Below are 21,147 nucleotides of genomic sequence, written 5' to 3'. Positions count from 1 at the left end.
CCATACTTGTTTATGTCATTACGGACTATTGAATAGTTCTCCAACTCTATTTCAGGGTCTGTTACAGATGAGTCAAGTTTAGTTTCAGTATATTTTCCTCATAAAGAGGAGGCCAAGCGGGACCACGGAGTGGGCAGACGCCATCCTGCCGTGCAGGCGCATTACGGACCAATCCGTAACCGACCTGCGACGATGAAACTCCCCGAGTGCACCAAGGACATCTCCCGGGCCCGGCACCGCTCCGAGAGAGTTGCCCTCATAGACCTTGAGTTTAGGAGTAAATCCAAATATTCCACCTGTTGGCTGGGAAGAGGGGTACTCTTCCTCCAGTTCACAGCGAAGCCCAGACTGGACAGGCGTTCCACCACCCACCTGGTCTGGGACCTGGCGGCCTCCTCCGACTGGCTGAGGACCAGTATGCCATCTATAGTAGAATAAAATCCTTATTCCCTGTCGACGTAGAGGTTCTAGTGCGGTCTCCAAGCACTTGGTTAAAGTGTGAGGGGCCAGAGAATAGCCTAACGGCATCCTCTGGTATTCGTAAGCTACTCCCTGAAAGAGAAGGTGCAGGAATTTCCTGTGAGGAGGAAAAATCGGGATGTGACAATGAATACGCATCCTTCAGGTCTATGGATGTGAACCAGTCTCCCACCCTGACTGCACGCAGCAGGTGTTTGACGGTCAACATTCTGAACGGTTTCACCGCAATCAACCGATTGAACAGAGATGGGTCCTCGAGTGGGACAGTAAAAATTACCTGCTTCGCCAACAGAGATTTAATCTTGTCGGCCAGGGCTGTCATCGCCGCAGCATCTAACAGAGCAGGGTTCAAACCTATGAATGGAGGGTGGGGCTGGGCAAATTGCAACATGAGCCCCCAATCTCAGCCATCTCTCTATGCACAACATCATATTGCACTTGTGTAACCATATGTGGTAAAAGTCGCAAAGCGGTCATGCGCCTAGCTGGCACTGACCTGCTAAGAGGTCCCGGTCCCTCCCACCGTGCACTATGGAGATATATTATCAATAAAGCTGTGTTGACCCATTTATAAAAAATATTTAAAATGTTTATTAGCAACGCCAAGCGTTCAAACCCTAGCGTTTGTCTGTCTGAAACCCTCGTGCAACTGTGAGTACCTTTGAAATTTCTTTGCGACACCTGTATGACAAGCGTTTTGATAGAGAAAAGCGAGACTTTAATTGTAGAATTTGTCAATGGTCGTATAAGGGACGGTGTATTCACTCGTCCAACCATGTTGGCGTTCATCACAGTCCCGATTTTTCATACAGGTGTCGCAAAGACATTTCAAAGGTACTCACAGTTGCACGAGGCAACATATTTGCTTGTTAGTTATATATCATTAACAGCTCAACGACTGGACAAGCGGAAGGATTTAAGGCATTTTGTTTAATTGAATGTTTCAGTTTCTGTACAGCAAGAAAAAAACTTGAGAATTCAAGTACAATGAAAAAATGTACAGCTTTTTATTAAAAAAGCTCAAATTCAGCAATTTGCATTCAGTTTACATTTCATACAGGTATCAGTAATAATTACATGGTAAAAACAGCACCGAGTAGACACACTGACCACACACCAGAGAGGGAGATACATTCACGCAATTTTCTGTTTGACTGAAGTAGCAGTAGCACATTCACACCCACGCACATATCGCTGACATACAATTAAAAAGTCATAAGCATTCATTCCTCCTCCCTTTCCACAGTGATATCGGTCTGTCTTGTAAACAATGACAAAAGAAAAAACTATTTGTCATTTCATTTAGCCACCCTATGAACAATAGTATTAAAAAGTTATCAAATATTGGTATTTCATTTGTAAAAGTTATGTTTAACTGGTGATGATCAATTAAGTTGGATCTACTGAGATCATGCATCTTGCAAAAAGCATCCCCAGTCCCCGCAAGTGGTCAGTCCTTCTTGTCACTCAAAGCCACTCCCAATCCTGATTTGTCCCCTGGCCGACGACATTTCATTTAATTTCATTAGGGGCGGGCCTTGGTCGGAGTGCTCCATCATAGGGTCTTCCTGTTGGCATCCCCTCCCTGGCTTTGATTGACATCTGGACAGGAAGAGTAGAGATCTTGAGATATCCGTGACAGACGGGAGCGAATTAACAGAAGAGAATGTTGACATACAAAAACACGAGAGATGGAAGGACAACTAAAACGACTCAACGTTTCATACAGACAGACAGGCATGCCGCAGCCACCACCAACCACCACGAGCAGAGAGGACAAGGAACAGACATGGAGAGAGAGAGAGGACATTTAGCAGAGACAAAGACACCAGACAATTGAAGAGAGTGCAGGGTAGACACAGGAGTGGGAGTGTGGAGGGGAGTGGAAGGGGGGGGGGGGGGGGGGGGGGGGGGGGGCAGATTTTACCTGAGAAAGCGAGCTGCAAGTGAGGAGGCAGAGCAACTTGAGACCCTGACTGGAGTCTCTTATACAGATCTGAGGAGAGACGGGACAGTGGAACAAGGAACGAGGGGTGGGGGGGGGGGGGGGGGGGGCATGGACGGAAAAAAGGACAAAGTAGGAAATGAGGAGGGGAGAGAATGGGAGTGAGAGAGGACAGAAAAGAGTGAGAGGGACGAGGGAAGTGTAAAAGGGACGGGGGGTGACAAAGTAGGAAACGAGGAGGGGAGAGAATGGGAGTGAGAGGACAGAAAAGAGTGAGAGGGAAGTGTGGACAAACAGGAAAAAGGGACGGGTGACAAAGGGAGGAGGTCAAATGAGTGATGGGCAGAAAATGACAGGTAGCATTTCAATATGAACGCAGGAACAAATAACGCAGGAAGAAGAGGAGGGAAAGTGAGGAATGAAGCAAAGAGGGGGATGGGATGGCATGTCAGAACGATGAGGAGCTGAATCCCAGGCTTACATCCACACACACAGTATGGTGATAGAACAATGGTTCAACAGCAATACGACACAGAATAAACACACTGTGTACATACACACACATACCTAATCATTACAATGAACGGGAGGCACAGACTGTGTGAGGTCTAAATAAGTGGTTCTCTAATGTTTTCACGCCAAGGACTCCCGGATTGATAATACATTAGGCTGCGGATACGATTTTGTCTCGGGGACACCCCATCCGAGAAGATTCTGGTTGTTCGATACGATTATGTCCAGAACTCCATATACTGTAGGACGGGGAGATGACAGTGGACAGAAAGTAAAACCTATGACAATAGTCATACATTCTGGGGACGACACGCTGCGAATCACTAGTCTACGCTACATATTCCGTTCATGATGATAATTCATTGGATCGATTTGACTTGTTTACCAAGATATTCATACGCATTCCACGTTGTCCATTAGGCACTGTTCTAGAAGAGCGTCGCATAACGTTTGTATATATTGTATTTTAACACTTTGGAGGCCAAACCCGAGATAGTCCGGGTTAACTCGCCATGCTCTGGGCGCCAAACCCGAGAAATCTTGTGTTTTAATCGATATTTCTATTATTATTATCTATATCCATTCATTTTTCATCCATCCAGCCTGACGTTATCATTGGGAATGGGTCTGAGCTCGCAAAGGGCAAATACCGCCGCCTATCGTCTCCCGGATGGTATTGCACATCATTGGAATCCCTCTGGCTGGGGCTGTGCATCAATCTAAGAAGTCCGGTCCAGGTTTTCCTTCTCGGGCATGCAGTATCGTTATAACAGATGGACTGGGGACATTCAGAGCAGCGTGGATTATGTGTTTTGGATATATAACGTTGGATCAATAAACGCAATCAATATTTGGAATGGCGATCAGGAATTGGATTAATCTTTTTGCAGGACATCAGATGTGAGGTAAGGACTTTATGTTACGAATCTTGGGTTAATCAGATGTTCCTTTCACCGCCATCGGAGCGTGTGTGTGTGTGTGTGTGAGGTTCGCGCCGAACAAAGTACGGAGAAGCGATTTATCAGACTCTGCTTCTCTTCGTGCATGAGGACACATAATATCGATAATCTAGCGTTTATTTGAAAACGATTCATAAATCAAGCGACAAATGGCACGATTTTTAAGGAAATACATTCGAGCTCGATTTGCTGGAGTTTATTTAGATGAGACAGAACGCTCTAGAAATATATTGATATTCATCACGGTATAAAATGGAAATGGAAATCTACTTTTTCTCCCCCCTTTTTCTGTATTTTTCTCCCATCCCAATTTAGTCGTTATGCCAATTCCCTTCGCTCCCTCCCTGGTCGTTGCGCGCATTTGCCCCCCACTTTTCGGTCTAGGGAGGGTTGATAGATACCATCACATGTCCCCTCCGATACATGTGGAGTCAGCCAGCCGCTTCTTTTCACCTGACAGCGAGGACTCTGTGGGGGAGCGTAACGCGTGGGAGGCTCACACTACTTCCCCCAGATCCCTTCCTCGCTGAGCAGGCGCCCCGACCGACCTGTAGGAGTCGCTGTTTACAACGACCAGGACACATACCCCAGCGGCTTCCCACCCGCTAACACTGCCAATTGTGTTAGTATGGCGACCGACCAAGCCGGAGGTACCGCTGACAGCTGGATTCGATACCAGTGTCTCTGCGGTGGTAGGCAGGCGCTTAGTCCGCTGCGCTACCCAGCTGCCCAAATTCAACTTGTTTATGGTGTATTGGGAGTCCATGTTTTCAAGTTAGGGCTAGGCGATATGGACATGTTTCTTAGTTTTGATGGTGTACCGTACTACCGGTATTTGGTTTTACAGTACAACTTACAATGCGATATGACTTGTAGATATGCGCGAGTCACAGCAGGCTAACGTTATTTCCAGGAACAAAAGCATTCATTCCGAAAGTTACATCACTGATGCTTGAAATGTCTGAGCATCAACGTATGGTTTTGTTTTTACTTAATAGTGAACGTGAGCTAATTCAACAAGCGAGCTAAACGGCTACTGTCATTGCTAACAGCTAACGCTAACGCACGTATTTGCGGGAAGAAAAGCATTCATTCTGAATGTTACATCACTGATGCTTGAAATGTATGAACTTAGTGAAAACGTTGCTACCATGTGACATCTCCGGTCTCTTTCTTTTCCATTCTCCCAGAAACATGTACCCAGCATGACGTTCAGCGGTGTAACGGTTAATAGGGTCCCCTCTTACTAAACTACACATTGTAGGTGCCGTTAAAAACAAGGGAACATTTCTTTTTTGAGACAATATGCTATTTGCATAAACTAATCGATTATTTATCATTTAAATGACTATTTGAATATCGATGCCCATCCCTAGTCTATTTATTTTTTATACTGCTGCAAGGAACAATGTTTGTTTTTTTATCAATAAATAATGTTTGAAATGGTGTATAACCCTGGCCTGCGTCACTCACTCTGGGTCAAGGTGGAGAAGGCTGTGTTGTTACTGGCCCCAGTACTGGAGCCTGCTGTACCCAGCGGGGGCAGGCTTAGCAGCTGGGGGAACTGGAAGGGCAGGGAGATGGGCACCAGGTCCCCCAGCATTCCAAACCCCAGAGGGAGGATGGGAGTAGACAGGAGGCCCCCGCCACCTGCTGTGGAGACCTGGGGAAGAGAAGATGATGGACAGGGGTACAGATACTGCCTGGAAGACTCAAACTGCTACGTTTACATGTTCCAGATACCAATTAAAGGGAAAGTAAAACCAACAAATATATCTATTGAGACTGCCATCTAATGGTAAAATGCTGCCATTGCCATCTTGGTGCCTGTGAATTAGATGTGTGATGTCATCACCTGGCACCAAGATCAGCTAATAGATTGCAATACCAATAGCATGCATTTAACCATGAGACGGCAGATCCCTAATATATACATTTGTGGGGTTTTGTTGCCCTTTAATATCTTGGTTAAAGCACTAATCTGTGATTTGACCAGATCAATGGGGGATATATTATTTGATCTGTAGAAGGAAAATATGACATTCAGAATTCAGTTCCTTGAACTTGAAGCAAACTTTAAAATTTGAGCCACTTTCAGCTCAAACCTGCAAAAAGCCTACTTTCAAATTACTTTGTGATACAATTCAGTCTGATTAACAGGCACATTTTATGTGGGATGTATTATCTTACATTATTGAAGTGTTTGATCTGTAGATGGAAAATATTATATTTGGAACCTTCTTAAACCCATTGGAATATTAGAATATATTCCAGTCAACTAGAGAATGAAATTCTTCATTCTTAATTTACCGATTTGTTTAAATTTGGATCACTGATTGTGCCTTAAAGGTTTCAGTCAGGATAATGTGTAGTATATGAATCTTATCCAGATGTCTGTGAAAACGAGTAGGCTCGATTATGTCAGAAATCATAATCACCGTTATTTAACACGATTACTAACCAACTTTGGAAACATCATGCATTTATTGAACTTTATATAAAAAAACAAAGAAAATGTAATTGAACTGAAAAACAAAAACACAACCTGGCTAAATGTCGATTATCTTGTTTTCATAATCGTTGGAAGCCAAAATCATAATTGAAAATAACATTTGATTAATTGAACCAGCCCTAAACATGAGTACACAATATTGCATCCCGAATTTACACAGACAACGAAACCCAACAATGAATGGGATAAAGCCTGAATCGGTACAAAATCCAACTCACATACGGTATCAGACCAACATTTTTTAAAATAAATAAACACATAAAACAAAGGTTGCCGTTTGACAGCATTACAGAATCCACCTTTAAACTAGATGTGTTTTATACATGTTGATCCGACCGCAGCGCACTAACCTGTGGTAACTGAGAAGATACGGACGGTGTGGAGACCAATGTGATGATTGGCTTAGTCCCCTGAGTAGTCCCGCCCCCTGACCTTTGTCGCTGGCCCTGGTTGGCCGAGGCCGTCGCGGGAGAGGGACTGGATCCTGAATGCTTGCCGACGGATGAGGTGTTGATAAGGCTGGTGTTGGTGCTACTGTTGCTGCTGCTTGGGGTCTTCTGGACACCCAGAGGAGTGTAGCCTCCCTGCCCCGGCTTGGCCGCTGCTCCCTGGGCACCTGAGAATGGAAGGTGGAACCCCACGGGGCTTTTGGCCGTGTACTGGTGTATGGAGGGCGTGGCCAGAGACCTGGGGTGAGGGGAGACCGAGGGCGCGCGCGGCGTCAGTTTGATGATGGGCGGCGTGCTGCTGTGGGTGGACTTGGTGAGCGTGGCCTGCATGGGGGTGATGAACTTGGACTGGGACTGAACTCCGGGGAGAGAGAGGGCCAGGGAGGTGGAGGGCTGGGGGGCTTTGATGGTGAGGTGAGCGGGGGAGGCCAGAGTGTGTGAGCGAGGCGACGTGAGGACGAGCGCGTCGCCGCTGTTGACTTTCGCGTTATTGCTGATTTTGTGGAGGACCGACGGGGGAGTGGCCGCACCGGGTTTTGATCCCGGGGGCATGAGGGGGGAGGCGGTGGGAAGCGGGCGCAGCTTGAGCGCGGAAGGGGTGCCGGGCGCTTTAGCCACGCACATTCCGCCGGGTCTCTGAGTGGTCAGCACCGAGTGTCTGTGAGCCTGAGCCACGGCCTTAACGCTGCCCAGCCCCTCGCTCCTCGCCGAGGTCATAGGGGAGGAGGTGGCAGAAGGAGGCCGAGAGAAAGAGGGGGAGGAGGTGGCAGAGGGAGGCCGAGAGAAAGAGGGGGAGGAGGTAGAGACGTAGGGAGGCGTGCCGGGAACGGAGCTCTTCTTATGCAGCTGGAGGAGTGGCGAGGCGTGGAGCGAAGAGTTGGCACCGCCGGCCGCCTTGGGCCCCTCCGGGGACGGGGGGCTGTCCCCGTGGGCGAGGCCCTTGGCGGCGTTGCTGAGGATGGCCAGGGCGTGGGAGATGGAGTCTAGAGAGGGAGCCATCAGCTCCCCGTCTAGGGAGTCCAGACAGATGGGATCAGAGGGAGACTGGGACGGTCGCCTGGCAACCTGGCCCACTTGGGACGGGGTGGTGCCTGCTGAGGGCGTGGACCGCTGAACCCAGCCACCCTCCTGGAATTAAACACACACACAGTTAGTGGAAATAATTACTAACTGAACTTCATTAGATGTCAAACCCTGATTATCTACAGCACTTGAAATGAATGAAGAAAAAAATAAATTATTCACCTTTGTTTTGGTCTTTGGAGTGGGGACCATCCTCTTCTTGGCTCTGCAGAAAGACAACAGGGTGCACATTAGAGAGAATGTCGTACAGGACAGCAGTGCCTAGACACTCCTCCACATTGCCTGTGGTGCATTTTTTCCTATTGCTAGGTTTTAGTGAGTTTTTCCTTACCTTCGCGTGGGGTATGTCTGGGAGTGTTGCATTTATTTTATTTATTTTAAATGTTTTGGACTTTATGGTGTTTTTGTTTTGTTCTTGATTTATTGTGATGTTTCTTCTTGACTTGTTCACTGCTGCACTACCAAACGGTTAACCCTTTCACTGCGACAATTCACAGAAGGTTAACCCTCTCACTGCCACACGACAGAAGGTTAACCCTTTACTATCACACAACCGACGGTCGAAGACGTGTCTGGCCCATGGGGACATTAACGTGTGTTGTCGGGCCTTACAAATAAATTTGATTTGATTTACTACAGTCAGTCAGTCATTCAGTTGCGGAGACAATGGTAACTTACGCGTTTCCTGTGAGGTGAAAGTGAGCCATACTGCTCTCTTTGAACAGCATCCTAAGGACAAAGAAAACAGCAGCTAATTAGTAGCAGAAATCAGGTAACACAGAAAAATAAAGGTCAAGTGTGTGTGTGTGTGTGTGTGTGTGTGTGTGTGTGAATGCTATTGTGGATTTCCGCTTGTTTCGTTATAGACCTCTCTCCGACTTTTATATGGCAAATGTTCTGCGGCGCTAGACGGGACCCTTTGGGAGCAGACCAACGGGTCCCGTTACCAGAGCTGGTTCTCACCTGGCCTGCATCCAGCCCTTGGGCCAGAGCGGTTTGACCTCGGCCTCCATGAAGGCCTTCAGGTAGTCCTCTGGAGACACGGTCTTGCCCTCCAGCTCATAGCAACCCAGTTTCACACGGACCAGGTTACACAGCAATACCCTGAAAAACACACGCGCATACGTCCTTGTGTTGTTATGAGGACCTTTTATTCCCTTAACGCCTAACTCCAACCTTGGGGGGAATACTCTTGTCAACTTTTTAATTCTGAAAACACTATAGACTGCAGATGTGACATTACATTTTGGCACCTCCCCCTGTTTCTATGGTTGCTTTTGAACCAGGGGGTAGTCTGTGGTTTATTCACCTTAGGTCTGTAAGCAACAAGGATGCTGCCGGCTTTCTGTAATTAGAAAGGTATTTGAGATTTGTACATTTTGAATGAAAAAAAGGCAACTTGTTATTTTTTATATATCATCTTTTCAGGAGGAGAAGAATGAGCTAAAACATGTGCATATATCATATGGATTAGGCTTGGGCGGTATGACGGTATACCAGGGTATTTCGAAATCCCGTCTGTATGATTTTCAATACCGTGACATCACAGACTGTACGACAAATCACAGATGCGTTGCTTGTAGTGCACAGCACGTGCCAGCAGAGGGCAGGGCAGTCTGTCTTTCCCTTTCTCAGTCAGAGCTCAGCAGAGCCACGTGCGTGTTCCTGTGGGTCTTTCATCTCGCAAGTGTGTTCATCTGCACGACAAATAAATACTTATTCTTCTATAGAATGCGGTGGCCGTCCGTTTATTAAGGTCGAATGGATGGACTATGGGTCCACTTCCAGACATTGGATGATTGAGGAATCGGTTATACGTTATTTGTTCCGTATGACTAGTTTCATAGGTGTGTCTCGAATGTGCGCGCTGATGTGATGTTGGTAACACGGGTCGCTAAGTAATTTAGGTTCGAGGTTGAAGAAAGTGCACTTTTAGGTTGAAAGAACGGCCCTAATGTCAACGTGTTTCAATATAAGAGGTATGTATGGTGATAACAAGTATATTGTTAACTTAGCTCCCCCCCGCTGATGAAAGTCATACCGTCATAATACCCATACCGGGGTGTGATGTCAGCAAGGTATGACTGTATGAAAAAAATTATACCGCCCAAGCTTAATATGGATGTATTATTATTAGAGCTGGGCATAGATAAAAAAAAAAAACTAGATTAATCTATCTGCAATCCTGGAGTTAATCTAGATTAAAATGGCTCATTTGAAGTCTGCCGAAGGCATTCAAAATATGTGTGTTCTAGATAGAATAGAATAGAATAGAAATACTTTTATTATCCCGTGGGAAATTTGACACTACAAATCGCTCAACATTAAAACATTTAGACAGGACAGGTCACGAATTAGAATAATAACACAAATCAATCAAGTTGCCTAGGATAAGAGTAGAGTAAAATAGAATGAAATAAAATATACAGAAATAAATACAGTAAAAATTAAAAAATACACTGAGCATGGGGGAAGGGGGGGTACGGGTAGTAAAAAAAAAAGAAAAAACACAGCAGTGTAAACAATTTGGTCAATATAATTTAACTATCTAACTAAATGAAATATATATTCACAGTATTCACAGTGTCACATAAGGTGCAGTATGCTTCAGGTAGTGTATTGTCCTCCTTGGGTTCCTATTAATCCAAGGTCAATGTCTGGCAGCCGTCGCTGCCCCCTGTTTTGGAGCCTGGAGGCCGCTAGTCGCAGCCTCCTGCCACTATTGAGCTGCCGCTCTGTGCTCAGTGATGCAGTGAGGCACAGTGATGCATTGTATAGTCTGATGGCTGTTGGAATGAAGGACTTCCTGTGCCGTTCAGTGCTGCATTTGGGTAGTGTGAGCCTAGCACTGAACATGCTCCCTCTGTCATCCAAGTCTGTGTATAGTGGGTGGTGGGTGGGGTTTTCCCTGATGGCCTGGAGCTTAGCAAGGCTTCTACTGTGTTGCTATGATAATTGGTAATGAAATATCAAAATAATGTTCAATAAGATGTACTTGTTTAATAAATTGTTTTATTCAGAACACAAATAATGTTACCAGTAGTCACTCAGTAGCGATGTGACATGGCTTGACTCAATCAGTCCAATCTCTACTTCTCCTTCTTCCACCAGTCACTCAGACCAGCTTGTTCACATTGGCTGGTGACAAACTAGCTCTCTTCTTCTGTACAATATGGCCTGATAAAGAGAACAGTCTCTCGCATGGGACAGTTGAGGCAGGGGTGCCCAAGTACTTCAGGGCAATGTGGGCCAGCTTACCATAGACAGCAGTGTGGTCTGACCACCACTTCAGTGGACACTGATCCAAGCTGGCACTTGGCTCCTCCTCTACCTTCTACCTCTCCACAGCATTGCGTCCTGTTGTGTCGTCATCCGACTCCGACTCTGATCCCATCAGTAGAAGGGCTGTTTTCTTTTTAGCTTGTAACGTATAGCTTAACTTAGTTAGCAGCTAACGTTAGTTAAAAAGGTTTTTAACCGAGACGGGCATATAGTAATGGCAAGGATATAAAGCATGTTAAAGGCGTATTTATTGGACGCGTTGCTTGCAGAGTTTACATAGAACAGCGCAACTCCCAAGAGGAGTTATCACAGGCTGTAGAACGCAGCACTGAAGAGCTAAAGTGTGAGTACTGCTCAGCCCCTCCCTGCAGCTGGAGCGTTATGTGACTGTAGCCACGTTTTGAACAAGTCATCACAACAACACGTTAAGTTGAGAATAGATTAACGGCGGTAATTTTTTTATTGTGCAATAAGAGTCCGCCGTTAACTTAGCCCGGTAACACCGTTAACCCTTTCCCCGCCAATAACGTCGTACAACGGGTTTCAAGTTCATGCAAATTCTGCCAATAACGGCATACGACGTGATTCTGATCATAATTTCATATTTTCGCCATGGTATTCATATTTCACTCACGGAGCCTTGTCGGATGCTGTGTGAGCCAGCACAACTCTGCAACGCTTCAATACTGCCACCTGGTGGCTGATCGGCGAGTTGCAACCGGAAGTGGATCTCTTGTGATCCCGGTGCGTCTCCCTATTCCGTCCGGCCACTCGTTTATCGTCGCGGGACTCAATACACACACCGTGGATATGGATCTTTGCCATAACTCAATAATCTACATGATTTGGGCGTGTATTAGTAATATACAAACCGGAAATGGATCGCCTCGATCCCCACCACATAACTGGGATCTGTTTGCTCCACTCTCATCGCCCAACGGTACGAGGAGACTGACGTGAGTTTCAGCGTTTTTGTTTATCATTTTCGATACAAACTGCTCTGATCAATATATCACCCATACTACATGAAGCATCTAACGACTATCACGGAATTATAAACGACCCCCCCCCCCCCCCCCCCGTATGATCAGTCATACCGTTTAGGACCATGTACAGTTGAAATTTTTTATATAGCGTCGATCGGTATCAAACTGCATTTGATGATCTAATATATGCATTTGTGCCTATATCTCACGTTCTGGGAAATACTGCAGAAAACGATAAAAACATATTTATACTAGACGGTATTTTCGTATGAATGTGTGAATGAAAAAATAAAACGTTCCTACATCCTGAACGATAGATAATCGATGTTGAATGGGCCATAGTAATGTCAATTTAGCAATACAATTTAAAAAGTTATAGCCCTGCAAAGAAGGTGAACATCTCCATAGAGATAGACATAGACATAGAGATCAAACAGCGATGGATATAAGCGTGGCAGAGAATGGGTTAACGGCCCGGCCTTAATTATTATTATTATATAGCATATGGATGTATTATATAGCATATGGATGCATTATTAGTAGGGATGTCCCGATCACATTTTTTTGCTCCCGATCTGATCCCGATCATGTGATTTTGAGTATCTACAGATACCAATCTGATAAAAAAAAAAATTATATATATATATATATATTAACTCCCAATTTCTCACATTCACCCTGGATGTTGACGTTATCCAGGTGAAAAGTTAACTTCATTCAAGCGAGGCATTGTAACCGGAGTAATCTAAAAACTCCGCCTCCAACCTGCTGCTTCATGAGAGCAATGGCGCCATCGTCTGTAAAAATCAGGTGACTGCAAGTTCTGCAACTAGTGGATGTCCCTCATCCTTGACATAAATCATTTGATGTATAATTAAATCAAAGGAAATGCGTTTGTTTTGGCAAAATTCTTCTGCTCTGTGTGACAATAAATAAATGAATGATGATATGCAATTTAAAACCAAAACTAAGGCCTCAGTATGAGTTTAAGACGTGACCATGGTCATGTTTGTTGAATAAAAAGAAAGTTTAAAAATAATAATAATTAAAACGATTCTCTAATATTTATACAGTGAAAGCATTCGTTTTCATTTAGGTTTTCCTAGTCAAGGAATCAAATAGTCTGCTATGGCTGCATGCGTGGCGCTAACGTTATTGTTTTAAAATGTGCAACTGTCGGAAAAACATGGCATCGATAAGAGGAATCGATAGTCACAGAGGCATGCGATTCCAGGAATCGGACAATTAGGAACCGGTTGCCAACGTGAACCGGTTCTCGATTCCCATCCCTAAATATGGATGTATTATTATTATTATTATATAGCATATGGATGTATTATTATTATTATATAGCATATATATGTATTATTATTATATAGTATGGGTGTATTATTATTATATAGCATATGGATGTATTCTTATTATATAGCATATGGATGTATTCTTATTATATAGCATGGATGTATTCTTATTATATAGCATATGGATGTATTATTATTATAATAATTATATAGCATATGGATGTATTATTAATATATAGCATATCGATGTATTATTATTATATGGCATATGGCTGTATTATTATATAGCGTATGGATATATTATTATTATATAGCATAATGATGTATTATTATATAGCATATAGATGTATTATTATTATTATATATAGGGATGCCCCGATCGATCGGCCAGCGATCGGTATCGGCCGATAATCAGTATAAATATGAGATCGGTAAATTCCGATAATGCTTTATTTTCGCCGATCGTGAAAACCGATCGAAGACGCGCAGAGTTCTCACTCGCTGACTTCTCTCTCACACAGCTGCTGCTGCAGCGCACTGCCCCTCCCCCTCTCCTCATGTCAACAAGCTCCAGTCTGCATGAGCAGCTCCGTTAGCTAGGTAGCTAACGTTAGCTCACTGTTTAAACGAAATGACCCAGTAAACTAAAAGTTCACTTTAGTTTAATACATGATGCATTGTCTAACGGTATCTAGCCGGCTAGCAGTAGCTACAGATAGCTCCTGATATCAATGTCTTATAACATAATTGACAATATTAGTTTTTGCACCGGTTGGCTGATTAGCTATCATGCTTCATAACAACACTCTTATACTGTTAGTCAGAGTATACACACAGACAGTGGACCTGTTTGCAGATAGCGAGCATTTTGACTTGTTGCGTGGTGGCGATGTCTCGCAGATAATACAACTACAAGTATAATTATATAATATATATATATTTAATAAACAAAATGTATATTTAATTTTTTATTAATTTTTTTATATAAAACCAAAAACGATCGGTATCGGCCGATATGGCTCATAGACGATCGGTGATCGGTGGCAAAAAACGTGATCGGGGCATCCCTAATTATATAGCATAATGATGTATTATTATTATTATTATATAGCATATAGATGTATTATTATTATAATATATAGCATATGGATGTATTAATCATTCGCTTTGGTCACAGCCACACTAGCTAACATCTTCGACCATGCAGTTCAGCAACTGGAACCTGAGGTACAACGGCGAAGGCAGGCAGGAGGGCAGAACAAGGAGAATAACGTTTAGCGGCCAGGAGCCATTGTGACATAATCATTAGTTCTCCAGCTTGTACACCTGAAAGCGTCAAGTCCAGTTCAGATGACATTCGGGAGGGAAACCTTCTACATTCCCCTTAGCGTTGTTAGCATTCCTCATCAGAACAATAGGGTACAGCTCCCGCCTAGCTTATGGTTTCAATTAGGAATGCTGACAAAGGACAAACTCTTGCCACAGCAGAACCAACCTGGAGGACAAACTCTTGCCACAGCAGAACTGTCCTGGAGGACAAACTCTTCACAGCAGAACTGACCTGGAGGACAAACTCTTCATAGCAGAACTAGAGATGTTCCGATACCATTTTTTCCTTTCCGATCCGATATCTGAGATTTGGGTATCGGCCGATACAGAGTACTGATCCGATACCAGTGCATTAAAAAATATATATATATATATTATATGAATTAGAAAACGTTTCAATATATATATATATTTTTTTACAGATACTGTTTTACATACTGTTTTTTTTAGTAATAACTAGAAAGTAATGGTATTTATTCAACAACAGGTGATTGTATAGATTTGTATCATTAATTGACAACTGTGCTCAATGAGTTAGGGCATTTGCCATGTTATATGGCAAAACACATCATTGGAATACTATGACTAGCTTGTGGTGATTAGACATAATTCACCCACGGAACTGTTGGGACATCCGGGTTGTACAGTAGGTGGCGGTATGCGCCTTTCTGTGGTTGCGACCCGCCATTATCCCCCATAGAAGAAAAATAAGTTGTTGGGACATTGTACGTTGGACTATGGACTACTAGGTCTGCAGCCATTATTGCTGGATTATGAATAGCCTCAACTTTAGCCAAGGTACCGTTATCAAGCTAAGCTAGCTGACCTAGCTCGTCTTCCCCACAAGGTTTTCACATTGACATTTGATAACGTTAGTCAGCTAACGCTAGTCATAGCTACTTGGCTTGAATACGATTCACCGTGGGTGCATTATTGTTGATAGACGGCCAGTGTCAGGTCCTGGAGAAAGGACAGGCGATCTGATTTGATGTAACGTTAAAGCAGATGTTGTTCCAACTAGCCAGCTTTTCAGCTAATGCTATCATAACACCAGCAAGCGAAACACATCCAAGTTCCCCGTCACACTGCTCTGTCAGGACAATGGAATTTACGAAAGTGTATCTGCTGTTAAAATGACGATAAATGACGTCATATGGGATCGGAGGCTAGACTTAACGTGTACTCGCCGATACCGATACCAGCATTTTAGGTAGTATCGGAGGCATTTCCAATACTGGTATCGATATCGGATCAACTCTAAGCAGAACCGACCTGGAGGACAAACTCTTCATAGCAGAACCGACCTGGAGGACAAACTCTTGCCGTAGCAGAACTATCCTGGAGGTAAACTCTTCACAGCAGAACCAACCTGGAGGACAAACTCTTCACAGCAGAACTGACCTGGAGGACAAACTCTTCACAGCAGAACTGTCCTGGAGGACAAACTCTTGCCGTAGCAGAACTGTCCTGGAGGACAAACTCTTCACAGCAGAACTGACCTGGAGGACAAACTCTTCATAACAGAACTGACCTGGAGGACAAACTCTTCATAACAGAACTGACCTGGAGGACAAACTCTTCATAACAGAACCAACCTAGAGGACAAACTCTTCATAACAGAGCTGACCTGGAGGACAAACTCTTCACAGCAGAACTGACCTGGAGGACAAACTCTTCATAACAGAGCTGACCTGGAGGACAAACTCTTCACAGCAGAACTGACCTGGAGGACAAACTCTTCATAACAGAACTGACCTGGAGGACAAACTCTTCATAACAGAACTGACCTGGAGGACAAACTCTTCATAACAGAACCAACCTGGAGGACAAACTCTTCATAACAGAACTGACCTGGAGGACAAACTCTTCATAACAGAACTGACCTGGAAGACAAACTCTTCACAGCAGAACTGACCTGGAGGACAAACTCTTCATATCAGAACTGACCTGGAGGACAAACTCTTCACAGCAGAACTGACCTGGAGGACAAACTCTTCATAACAGAACTGACCTGGAGGACAAACTCTTCACAGCAGAACTGACCTGGAGGACAAACTCTTCATATCAGAACTGTCCTGGAGGACAAACTCTTCATATCAGAACTGACCTGGAGGACAAACTCTTCATAACAGAACTGACCTGGAAGACAAACTCTTCATATCAAAACTGACCTGAAGGACAAACTCTTCATAACAGAACTGACCTGGAAGACAAACTCTTCATATCAGAACTGACCTGGAGGACAAACTCTTCATATCAGAACTGACCTGGAGGACAAACTCTTCATATCAGAACTGACCTGGAGGACAAACTCTTCATATCAGAACTGACCTGGAGGACAAACTCTTTTATTTTATTTTTTTCCCCTTTTTTCCATATTTTTATCCCATCCCAATTTAGTCGTTATGCCAATTCCCTTCCTGGTCGTTGCACACATTTCCCCCCCACTTGCCGGCCTAGGGAGGGTTGAAGACTATCACATGTCTCCTCCGATACATGTGGAGTCAGCCAGCCGCTTCCTTTTACCTGACAGCAAGGACTCTCACTGGGGGAGTGTAACGCGTGGGAGGATCACACTATCTCCCCCAGATCCCTTCCTCACTGAGCAGGCGCCCCGACCGACCTGTAGGAGTCGCTGTTTACAACAACCAGGATACACACCCCACCGGCTTCCCACCCGCTAACACTGCCAATTGTGTTAGTAGGGACAACTGACCAAGCCGGAGGTACCGCTGACAGCTGGATTCGAACCCAGTGTCTCTGCGGTGGTAGGCAGGCGCTTAGTCCGCTGCGCTACCCAGCCGCCCGAGGACAAACTCTTCATAGCAGAACCGACCTGGAGGACAAACAGAACTGACCTGGAGGACGGACAGAACTGACCTGGAGGACAAACAGAACTGACCTGGAGGACAAACAGAACTGACCTGGAGGACAAACAGAACTGACCTGGAGGACCAACAGAACTGACCTGGAGGACAAACAGAACTGACCTGGAGGACCAACAGAACTGACCTGGAGGACCAACAGAACTGACCTGGAGGACCAACAGAACAGAACTGACCTGAGTTTGTCTTCCCAGATAAATTTCTTCCGGGGTCCCATCACCCTCTTCCCCGGCTTCTCCTCGTCCTCCTCTTCAGATCCATTCTTCTCCGCCTCCCCAGACTGCTGCCTGTGTCGACACACACAGAAAGGACCATTGATGGACAATTAGGTCAATATCTATAAACATAGACGACTACTTCCCTAAGCTGGAAATAGGCATAGAGACATGAATGTGTGACTTGACAATTAATTATTGAATGACATTCTGGGGTTCACAGACATGTGACGTGGCACGGCGTAGGTCGGATTGTGCCGGCAGAGACGATTCTTCAGAAAAGCCGAAAACGTTGCGCGATTCAGAAATAGGTCGAAATTGAGATATTGGCAATTTTGAGTGCTTTGAAATGTTCTCTATCCGTTTCCTTATTTGCAAAACGTAATACGACTTGTTAATGTGTTAATTATTGTTAGATTGTCCGACAGTATTTATTCTGACGCAGTAGAAAGAACTACAGTTGTGTCGGAAGCGAGTGGCTAATTACTCAGGTCTCAAGTGTCGGAGACGAGACAGAGACGCGCAGAAATGACAGATCCATAGGCTACTTTGTTGGCGGTGTGTAAATATGCAGAGAAACATTCATATATTTGGAACCGTTTGTGTTAAATTGTATCTGAATCTCTCCATCACATCAAGGCCTGCCTGGCAGTGTGCATAGAATAATAAGGCTTCTACTACAGTGCAAGCAAGTCAGACTGAGCATAACGGTCTCTCTCTCTCTTTTATATGTTATAATATGAGCCAGCTCTATTTTTTACATTATTTTAAATGATAATAAAATCTTGAATATCTTGACTATTTTCCTTTATCCTCTACTTGGTTATATGATCTCACACGTTTCAGGTTTGCTTTTATTTGTCATGTATAAAGTACATGTACATGTACGGCTAGTACTACAAACGAATGCAAAGTCAATGGGGCCGGGCTCTTGTCTGTACAAGCTTGACCGAGGCTCACTGAGCTCTACTCCCAAGTGCACACAAAATAGCTTGTACAGACAGGAGTTCAACCCCATTCAATGTCAAGAAGGTAAGTAAGAAACGGGGCTAGGGTTCCAAAAATCTGAACTATGTTCTACGTTCACACATTGAAACAGAGTTGTAAATTATAGAAATAACATGTGCATTCTATTTCAGGGTGCATTTTCAAAACAAACGGCGTTGAGGACGACACAATGGGTACAAAGCCAGAGAACACAAACAATAAGAGCCGTCAGGTACTTTCTGATAGCTGGAAACAGATGGCAGGAAGCAAATGACAGGGGTGACGGAGGCTTGTGGCGCCCGTTGAGAAATGCCACCGAGATAACGGGCTGTACGAATAAACTTGACCCGAAACGAGTGCTTGTAATGCACATTTTTTACTATGATGCTTGTCTCATAGCCGATGACAAAAAATCGGAACAGCGAGGAGCAGAGGGGAGCAGCTAGGAGCAGCGAGGAGAAGCGGAGAGAGCGAGCTAAATCCCTGTATGTTGTCATACAACGTCTATAATAGTTTAGTTCTTAAGATGATTTGCACGTTGTACCCATGTCTGTTCTTTGTGATACTGTATGTCATGTCTGTGCCAGACCAAGGACCACAATGGAAACAAGTCTTTATTGTTTCATCCTTGATGTGTATTGTTACAATAGTCTAATAAATCAAATAAAAAAGTTGACTAGTTCACCCAATCAGAAAGCAGATGTCCCGCCACGTATACAGCAACCGCAATGATTAGAGAGAGAGAGAGAGAGAGAGGAGGAGAAAATTAGAAAGGGTTCTCACTTTGCCACCTTCGCGATACAATCCATATTGTATCTGGCGATCTGCTCTGGCATCACACTGCACACGGCCAGCTTCAGTCTCAGCAGGGGCGCACGCAGGCGGTCATCCTGGGACAGACAGGACAGAGGGTTAGCTTCAGTCTCAGCAGTCGGTCATCCTGGGCAACGCGGTCTCACCAGAAAACATCAATAAAGTACTAATCGACCGCAGGCAAGATGGTAGATAATATACGTTATATATTATAGCAATAAGGACTGGGGGTGTGGTCTGACTGGCCAGCCCTGAATGACCTATGTGGCTGGTCCAACGTGGCCCTGGAGTGGGTGGGGCCGGACTGTTAATGTTTCTGAGATCATCTCTGACCCTACCATTTCCGTAAAGGCCACCATTGACATCTCTGGAGCGTGGCATGAACTGCCACATACCAATGCCCATGGTCATCTCATGTCAGCACAACAACAACGCCAACGTCAACACTGGACTGAGCTTAAACTGCAAGGGAAGCTTGCTGGTCTCCCTGCCGCTGACCACTCCGTCTCACATGCAGTTTTTAAAAGTGTAGCTATCACTTTAAAAGCTAGGCTACAGGTTTTACCATCGAAGCTCAACCTTTCCATCTGGCTCCCTGGCAGTCATAGCCCACACTGCATACACCACGGTCACGAACAGACAACTGAAACCATGTCTCACATCCTCAAGGGTTGTCATGCATACAGAGGGCTTTACATTTGTATGCATGATAGGATCGTGGATCTGATTGCAGAGACAGTGTCATTTCCACATTCAGGTCACCTGCAACAGTGCTGTATAAGCACACCAGTGTGAAGCCATGTATGTTCAGTCTGTGTAGTGAAAATTCACTGTTCTGATATTTCAGCGAACACACCCGATGTTGTTGTTGTTAATGAGAATAACCCGATGTTGTTGTTAACACTTTGGCTGCCATGGGTTAAATTCATTATCAACCGTAGGTTGCCGGCTCTATTTGTCTATAGAGAAAGTCCCCTTCTTTGCAGGGCTATAACTTTTTAAATTCTATTGCTACATTGCCATTATTAGGGCCCATTCAAAGTCCTATATGTATTGTTCATTGTGTAGCAACGTTAAACTTTTTCATTCACATATTCATAGTAAAGTATGGTCTAATGTATAAGTATGTTTTCATCTCTTTCTGCAGCTTTCTCCAGAACGTGATCTATAGCCCCAAATGCATTATATTGATGATGCAATACAGTTTTTTTTTTTTAAACTTTGACCAGTCAGCTGGTTCTTTTTCGTGTTTATCGCTTTTTTCTGGTCAAGTATGACCGACAGAAACAGGTTGAATGGGGGTATAGATGGGGGGAAAGACACTGAGAAAGTACGGCTTGTCCGGGAGTCGAACTCGCTACCCCAGATCCGTGACGCGCACGGTTGTCCCCGACGCCGAAATAGCGTT

At 44.5% G+C, this 21,147-nt stretch overlaps 1 protein-coding gene across 2 annotated transcripts in view; it reads right to left on the bottom strand.

Annotated features, from left to right (window-relative positions):
* Positions 1–1,435: 1,435 nt before the first annotated feature.
* The window catches only part of LOC311241026 (ubinuclein-2-like), a 55,254-nt gene continuing 35,542 nt past the window's right edge, over positions 1,436–21,147 (bottom strand). The window contains exons 10-18 of one of the 2 annotated variants that reach the window (XM_084329690.1): positions 19,710–19,816; positions 17,901–18,011; positions 8,905–9,045; positions 8,620–8,670; positions 8,104–8,146; positions 6,760–7,986; positions 5,371–5,560; positions 2,408–2,476; positions 1,436–2,082 (exon numbers count right to left, since the gene is read on the bottom strand). In XM_084329690.1, the coding sequence (XP_084185816.1) occupies positions 2,036–2,082; positions 2,408–2,476; positions 5,371–5,560; positions 6,760–7,986; positions 8,104–8,146; positions 8,620–8,670; positions 8,905–9,045; positions 17,901–18,011; positions 19,710–19,816 (1,986 nt within the window). In that variant the 3' untranslated portion in view covers positions 1,436–2,035. The remainder of the gene's footprint in view (positions 2,083–2,407; positions 2,477–5,370; positions 5,561–6,759; positions 7,987–8,103; positions 8,147–8,619; positions 8,671–8,904; positions 9,046–17,900; positions 18,012–19,709; positions 19,817–21,147) is intronic. The other variant, XM_084329691.1, reaches the window with a different exon arrangement.

Source organism: Notolepis coatsorum (assembly GCF_963971535.1).
Source record: "Notolepis coatsorum genome assembly, chromosome: 14".
Lineage (NCBI taxonomy): Eukaryota > Metazoa > Chordata > Actinopteri > Aulopiformes > Paralepididae > Notolepis > Notolepis coatsorum.
This window is presented reverse-complemented; position numbering and strand designations above follow the sequence as displayed.